Here is a 7853-nt window from a genome sequence, read left to right as displayed (position 1 = left end):
CTGGGGCCGAGCCGGGGAGGATCGGCCGAGGAGAGAGAACGAGTGATAGAGAAGGAGCCGCAGGGAGGAGGCGAAGGGGCACCTCCAGCGGCCGCGGGCCGGGCGCGCAGCAGCGCAGCGCCGAGGGGCGCGCGAGATGGCCCCGAGCTCGCCCTGTGCCCCCGGCTCCTGCGGCGTCTGCAGCCCCCGCGCGCCGGGCGCCTGGGGCGAGCTGTAGAGCCCCCCCGGAGGGAAGGGACCCCGGAGGGCAGGAATCGGGGGGCGGGGGTGGAGCACAATTTTTAAGAGTTTTTCGGAGAGAGCAAGGGAGGAAGTCTGGTCGTTGGTGCCTGTGCTAGCTTTTAACTTGAAGGCGACTGCCTGGAGCATCCAGGATCCTGCAGGAGTTACTGGAAAGCGGAAACTTGCGGCGGCCTGGGGGGCCCGGGGAGAAGGGGGTCTCCGAGGGTGGGCTCGGCGGGGGGCGCGCGCGTGCCAGCGCCTGCGCCGGGCTGGGGGCGCCGGGGGCACCTGCGGGACTCCGCGAAGAGGCTGCGATGGCAGCGCCCCGCGAGGCCGGCCGCCGGGGGGGCCCCGCAGCCCCCGCCGCGGGCCCGCACCGTCCCGCTCGCGCCGGCCCCGCACGGCGTGGGGACTCGGGCCGCCGCGGCCGCTGGGGGGACCTGGTGCTGCGGCCGCTCCGGCGCTCCCGGAAACTTTCCTCGGCGCTGTGCGCGGGCTCCCTGTCCTTTCTGCTGGCCCTGCTGCTGCGGCTGGCGCGCGGGGAGGCCGGCCGCGACCCGGGGCGGAGGGAGGCGGCGGCGGCCGCGGAGGAAGCGGCCCCGGGGGCGCAAGGGGGCGTCTTCCCGGGGCCGCGGGGAGGTGCCGCGGGGGGCGGCGCGCCGCTCAGCCCCTGGCTGCAGCCCTCGGCGCTGCTCTTCAGTCTCCTGTGTGCCTTCTTCTGGATGGGCTTGTACCTCCAGCGCGCCGGGGTGCGCCTGCCTCTGGCCGCCGCGCTGCTCGCCGCCTGCTGCGGGGGGGAAGCGCTCGTCCAGCTCGGGCTGGGCGTCGGGGAGGATCGCTTGCTGTCGCTCCCGGCCGCGGGGGTGGTGCTCAGCTGCGTGGCCGCCGCGACATGGCTGGTGCTGAGGCTGAGGCTGGGCGTCCTCATGGTCGCCGTGACTAGCGCGGTCAGGACCGTGGCCCTCATTTCCTTGGAGAGGTTCAAGGTCGCCTGGAGACCTTACCTGGCGTACGCGGCCGGCGTGCTGGGGCTGCTCCTGGCCAGGTACGTGGAGCAGATCCTGCCGCAGTCCGCGGGGGCGGCTCCGAGGGAGCACCTCGGGTCCCAGCTCACTGCCGGGACCAAGGAAGACACCCCGGTGTTCAAGAGGCGGCGGCGGTCCAGCTCCGTGGTGTCCGCCGAGATGTCCGGCTGCGGCAGCAAGTCCCATCGGAGGACCTCCCTGCCCTGCATCCCGAGGGAACAGGTAAGCGCCGGCGAGCTCCGCTCCCTCGCCTCTCCCGGGGACGCTCGGGACGCTCGGGACTCGCCTCGAAGCGGAGGGAATCCGAGCGCTGGGAACTAAAAGGAAGGCAGTCCCGAAAAGTGGTGTGAACTTCAGACTCCGTGGGGGACTAGAGACTTTTTCCTCCCCGTCTCGCTCAGGACTTTACAACCTGAACAGCAGAAACGATAATAAGTAGCACAACTGGGTGGCATTTGCAGGGTCTTCCGCAGCTGGGCCAGCTTTTTGGATCTGCTACACCTGGCGTAGGGCTTCCCTCCGCTCAGGTCCCCTCAGAGTTTTCTCCTCCAGCAGAGATCCTCCAGTTTAGCTTTTTTTTCTTTTTTTTTTTTAAATTTATTTAGTTTTAGCAGCACTGGGTGATGTTTCAACACGTGGATTTTACTAGATTTCCTTAATACTTTTGAAGTTTCTTAATACTTTTGATAAAGTGTCTTCTAAAGTGACAAGTCAACGTCTGTGAAGTCAGTAAAAACGGTTCCGATGTAAAAGCAAGCAATGCTTGAAGCTGAGGTGTTGATACACACTTTGTGGTTTTGCAGTGAGTTTTCCTGGATGAGGCTGCATCTGGTGGTGCCCAGTTTGTTTTTAAATTGTAATTTGGGGACATATGTTGGTACATGCTAATGTGTTTTGTTTCCTGATGATAGACTTCTGCGCGGGGAACAGTATGTCTGTACAGTGGAATTTGTCAAAGTCTTGAACTTCACTGTTGGTGTCAACTAAATAGAAAAAAACAAAAAAAGCCCTTCATTTCTCTTGAGTACTTAAGTGGATGTTTAGAAGTTGGAATGGATTTATACAGATTATACAGGAAATATTCAGGAGAATGATTTTAAGATTGCTGGTGGTATAAATCGCTCAGAAAGGGAGAAGAAGAGGAATCCGGAATGATGAGTGAAGTTGTCCTAGAAAAAAAGTTTAATGAATTTTGGGGATGAATCTCATGATCATTCAGCATTTAAGATCATGGAGTATGGTTGCTCTAGAGGTCCTAAAAGAACAAATCCCAATTTGAAATTCAAGTCGTTTCTGAAAAGGTGTACTTAAGTGTTTGCTTCTCCACTCCAAACAGATATGACACTTGGAAGTGGGAGTTGTAGACAGCTGATTATGTTCAGCAAGTGGAAATTTACACTTTTCCCACTTAAATTTATGCCTATCTATGGCCCTATTGGGACAACCTTAGTGACTGGAAGAATATCCTAAGATATAGTAAGCTTTTCTTTTTAGATTGTTCTGTGGAGAATCATTTAGGTATTTCTAAGTCACCATATGGTGTGGTGGCTAGTTTGTTTTTGAAATGGGATTGATTACAAAGAATGTAGTTGTTTGACATTATTTAGCAGAATGGATGACAACATCATAGTCTCTTGTGTTTATTTTAAAACTAATATTCTTATTTAGCTTTTTGTTTAGATAAAGCAAATATTTCTTGGGTATAAGCTCACTCTAAGAGTGAAGTTAAAAACAGGCCGCTGACTGATACTTAGTTTTGGTAGAAATTTTGGAAATCATGAGAATAAAGCAAGCTTTAAGGGTAAACCAATTAAGGGGGGAAAACCAATTAAGGGTAAACCAATTAAGGGGGGAAAACAGACTGATTTCTATTCAAAGTGTCAGGAAAGAATGACTTTTAAAAGAAAACACTGCTAGTTTAATTATGTTTAGAGCACTTTTCTTGAACTTAAAGGGGAATGTGATAAGATCATTGCAAAATTGAACCATAATTTGTAAGGCTAATCTGTACTTTAATTATACGTAACTCGACTCCAAATTAATATCATTTAGCCTCCTAAATTTCTGAAATTCCGTAACATTTAGAAATCAAGGAGTGAAAGGTAGAGTTAATATGAAGTACATTAACCGGCAGTGTTAATTAATCTGCGGATTTGTACTGGTTTTCTTTGGTTTGGATTGATAAATGGAGAATTCAGATAATCTGAAGATTTATCAGAAAATAACCAAGCATTGCATTTTTACATATTTTGCTGATTAATGCTGTTGAAAATGCACATTTATCATCTATTTTGGTCATTTTCTTTGGTTACTATTTTTTTAAAGGCTGTGTTTATGAAGAATGTTCTAAAGTAAGATACTGGATCTCTTATGGTTGATGGGAAAACAAGGTTACATTTACCAAAAATTTAGATCCTTAAAGTTTTAATAAGGGTACCTACCGGTTAGTATGTGCATGTTACTTAAGACTAGTTTTTATATATGGCCCATTAAAGTTGTTGCTGAGTATAATTGTGGGGGGTGGATGGGAACTAACATGGAATAGTCTCTTATAAGATAGGGCAATATCTCATACGTTAGCCTAACTGTGTGAAAAGTTCAGGAGCTATATAGTAAATGTCTTATCTGTTTTATCATAAGGAAACAAACTTCTGGTTAAGAGTGCAAAGTATACACTGTCATCTGCATACTTCATGAATCAAGAATCAAAATACTTGTAAAACACATATATAACCCTGCCCTGACTCCTGATTAGGAAAGAATGTCTACTCTCAACTCAAGATAATACTCAGGCAACAGGTGAATTTTAAGTAGAGGTGTAAGGACATAAGGCACAAAGTCTGGCAGAGGCCTTTTGAGAATTTATTTGGACCTTGCTCATTGTGAGGTTTAAAGGTGAGAGAATTTCAGCCTTTTCTTTGTGTGAATGATAGTGGCTACTTGCTTATGAGCTACCTCTCTTCAATGACTCAATTCTAAAAGGTCAAGGAGAATAGAAGATAAAATTCTCATAAGACAAAGCAACTGACAGAGATATTCCCCCCCCCCTTTTTGCCTTCCTTCCTAAACCACAGTTTGGTTTATAGATTGGATATTACATATGGAATGAGTTTTGCAGTGTGGTTGATAAAGATGGCTTTAAGCAAAGAAAGAAGAAATAAGTCTGGTCTTCAGTCACAGAATTCATCTGACGCTGGTCTGTCTGTGAATGCAAGTGAAGGTATCTTTATTCTCAGTAAAGAAAAGTTCATGACATTTGTATGGCTTTCAGTTCAGTGGTACCAGTCTAATATCCTCAAGATGCAGGCTGATTTTGTAGATCAGTGTGTCAAACTGTACTTTTTTGGTTGGCAGACATGTCCATTAAGGAGTATGTATCTTTTCTAAGTAGATGTTCACATCCTAGGGCAGGTATGTCTCCCTCAAGTTATCATTGTACTATCTAAACACCGGAGTATACAGAGATATTAGAATTTCGTGTATTATTAGATATTTTATATGACTAATAAGTTATTTTTTTCTTTTTTAAAAAACTTTTTATTGGAGTTCAGTTTGCCAACATATAGCATAACACCCAGTGCTCATCCTGCCAAGTGCCCCCCTCAGTGCCAATCACCCAGTCACCCTAACCCCCCGCCCACCTCCCCTTCCACTATTCCTTGTTCATTTCCCAGAGTTAGGCGTCTCTCATGTTTTGTCACCCTCACTGATATTTTCACTCATTTTCTCTCCTTTCCCTTTACTCCCTTTCACTAATTTTTATATTCCCCAAATGAATGAGACCATATAATGTTTGTCCTTTTCCGATTGTCTAATAAGTTTCTTTTTCAACACAAAATTTAAATTGTGCAGTTTTAAACATTTGGATATTGTATTTGAAAGGATGTTTATTCTGTTTGCACATCAGGGGATACCACTGGCTAGTCATTCCTCACTAATTACTGTAGCCACCTTGCACATTCATCCTTTTTTTTTTTTTTTTTTTTAAATCTAGTTGAGCCAGACATGGGCCTCCATCGAGGATCCTGGGATCTTGACCTGAGCTGAAGGCATATACTTAACTGGCTGAGCCACCAAAGCTCTCCCACATTCATCTTTGAAAGATTCCAAACCGATGCCATTTTACTTTAGTTACATGTTAAGAATTTAATAGTTTTGCCTATGGTTTCACATGAAATAAAACACAAGGTATAGGGCTCTCTCCATTAATGTTCCACTTACTGACAAAATTCTTTGTGTTGGATACAGGATCTGTCAGAAACATACAGCTGTATACTTTATATTGTGTAATTAAAAATCAAAGTATTTTCCATAAGCATTTCCCTAAAGCTCTTAACTAAATATCTTTAGCATCAATAGATTTTTAAAAAGATTTCATTTATTCGTAAGAGAGACAGAGAGAAAGGCAGAGGGAGAAGCAGGCTCTCTGTGGGGAGCCCAATGCAGGATTTGATCCCAGGACTCCGGGACTCTGGGATCACACCCTGAGCTCAGATGCTCAACCACTGAGCCACCCAGGTGTCCCACAACAACAGGTTTTTGTAGCAATGTCGTGGAGCCTGATGGTTGGTTATCAAAAGTAGGATTGAGTTTTTCATTGCTGTTATAAGAGATATTTTCAAATGAAAAAAATAAGAAATGGGTATGTTTTTTGATGGTAGACACATGATAGGCCTTGTTACATCTTCTGAGTAAATATAACATACTTACGCTTATACTATGGTTATAAAATACAGAAGTATTTCTTTTGAAAATAACATTGTCCTTTAAGTTTCTAAATACATTTTAGTATAATCTCCTGTATTTGTGAAATTGAATAAATTTCAGAAACACAGGTTTTAAATCTATTACATTTCAGTAGTATAGCTCAGCTTAGGTTGATACAAAGAACAATATTGATTATTTATGACTTGCTGACAGAATTAAAATTAATGTCAACTTCTGAAAACACTAAAAAGAAAAAGATTTTCTTATCCCTTGGGAAAGGTAAGAGAAAATAATTTTTGTGTGTATGTGGACAAAATTGTGATTTTTTTTTTTTACTTTGTATATAGAGATATTTAAAGCATACTGAAAAACTTTTAACTGACAGAAATAGTCAGTGAATCTATATAAATTTACAGAGGTTGGAAGGAGTCAAACAGTAATTTTACTCTTTCTGTATTGAGTCTAAAGTGTAAAAAGTTAAAACTGTAGAACTGAAAGAAATGCTGTGTATGCTGGGCTGTCATGTTAATTAAATAAACAACCAGAACAGTGACTCTGTGTATGAAATACATTTTGAAAAGCCTGGGCAGGGGGTGCAGGCAGGCTAGGGTGAGTGACACTGGCATGAAAAAGCATTCATTGTATCTGTAGTGACATTTGTGTGAATTTGTTGTATTCTATTAGGAAATAAAACTCTGAGAATAATCTTTGCAGGACTCTAGTTGAATAAAGGCTTTACCAAATTTAATTTTACTTCTCATTTAAATAAGATTGAAGCAGGATGCTTATGAGCCTCAAAATTAGAAATATTTCCGTATATAAGATTTTAGTTAATATGGTTGGTGCCAGTAACATCCCAGTAGAGTCTATGTAGACTTCATTGAAAACTTGTGTTACATAATCTAAAGAAAGAATGAGTTTATCTTGGATTTAGGGAGGGAGTTGTATTTTTCAGGAAATATTATTGTTGTGAGATGTAATCTCATGGATATATATGAAGGTAGTCAATGCAACTGTTGTATCATGTAGTAGTTTAAGAGATTTTGACATGCAGACGCAGTGCCTTTGCATAGGGCAAGTTTCTTTGGCTTTGTGAAATGATGCATAAGGTTACATGTTTGTGGTGAGTTGTTTATTTAGTTGCCTTTCTGTCTCCTGTCCCAAGCAATCTTCTTCCTCCTCCTCCTCTTCTATTTGAGATTTAGAATTGTATCTTCTAAAAACCCCTCAAGATACATGAGATTGACAACTCAATTTATATTTACTTCTACATTCATGCTTTTAATGAAGGTCTATTAAAGAATTCAGAATGAGCCTCAGAAGGTTCAGACTTCTCCATATTCTTACACTGAAAGCTATTTTCTGTTAGTATTCAAATGAACATTATTTCCTTTACATGAACATTTAAATCCCCTTAGTAATTACTTATATATATATACTTTTGCTACTGGTGGTATTTTTTTTTTAAGAGCCCCCTCTCCCCCGCCCCCTCTCCCAAGGCTCCTAGGGAGTTGTCTTATACTTAGATCTGAGAATATATTTGTGCTGTTGTCAACATGAAATACATAGTTTTGATCTCTGGAAGAAAAATATCTTGAAGATGTGCATAAACTGTTCAGAGAAAGATGTGTTGGATGACAATTTTCAAAATATTAGTTGGACATATGTGTTCAGCATAAAAGTATACTATGGTCTTAAAAGAAGATGCTACCCTTAGCTCATGTTATTCATAAAGGTCTTTGGTCAGTGAAACTATCAAATGTCATATCAACACGTTTTTGTCTATGCATTAGGTCTCATGCTAAAAATCGTACACATTATATACAGATAATGGAACAACACTCTTCTCTCCAGAGCTTAAAACTAATTAGGGTAATAAGAGGTCAACCTAAGGAAAGG

The 7853-nt window shown here is 43.2% G+C and overlaps 1 protein-coding gene across 1 annotated transcript in view; it reads left to right on the top strand.

The window, feature by feature from the left end:
• Nucleotides 1-860: 860 nt before the first annotated feature.
• PDE3A (phosphodiesterase 3A) overlaps nucleotides 861-7853 on the top strand; it is a 313203-nt gene continuing 306210 nt past the window's right edge. The window contains exon 1 of the mRNA XM_072798776.1: nucleotides 861-1469. Within this exon, the coding sequence (XP_072654877.1) occupies nucleotides 945-1469 (525 nt within the window). The 5' untranslated portion in view covers nucleotides 861-944. The remainder of the gene's footprint in view (nucleotides 1470-7853) is intronic.

The sequence above is a fragment of the Canis lupus genome, chromosome 25, assembly GCF_048164855.1.
Source record: "Canis lupus baileyi chromosome 25, mCanLup2.hap1, whole genome shotgun sequence".
Taxonomy (NCBI): Eukaryota; Metazoa; Chordata; class Mammalia; order Carnivora; family Canidae; genus Canis; species Canis lupus.
The sequence above is the reverse complement of the archived record's forward strand: the minus strand, read 5'-3'. Positions and strand labels throughout refer to the sequence as shown.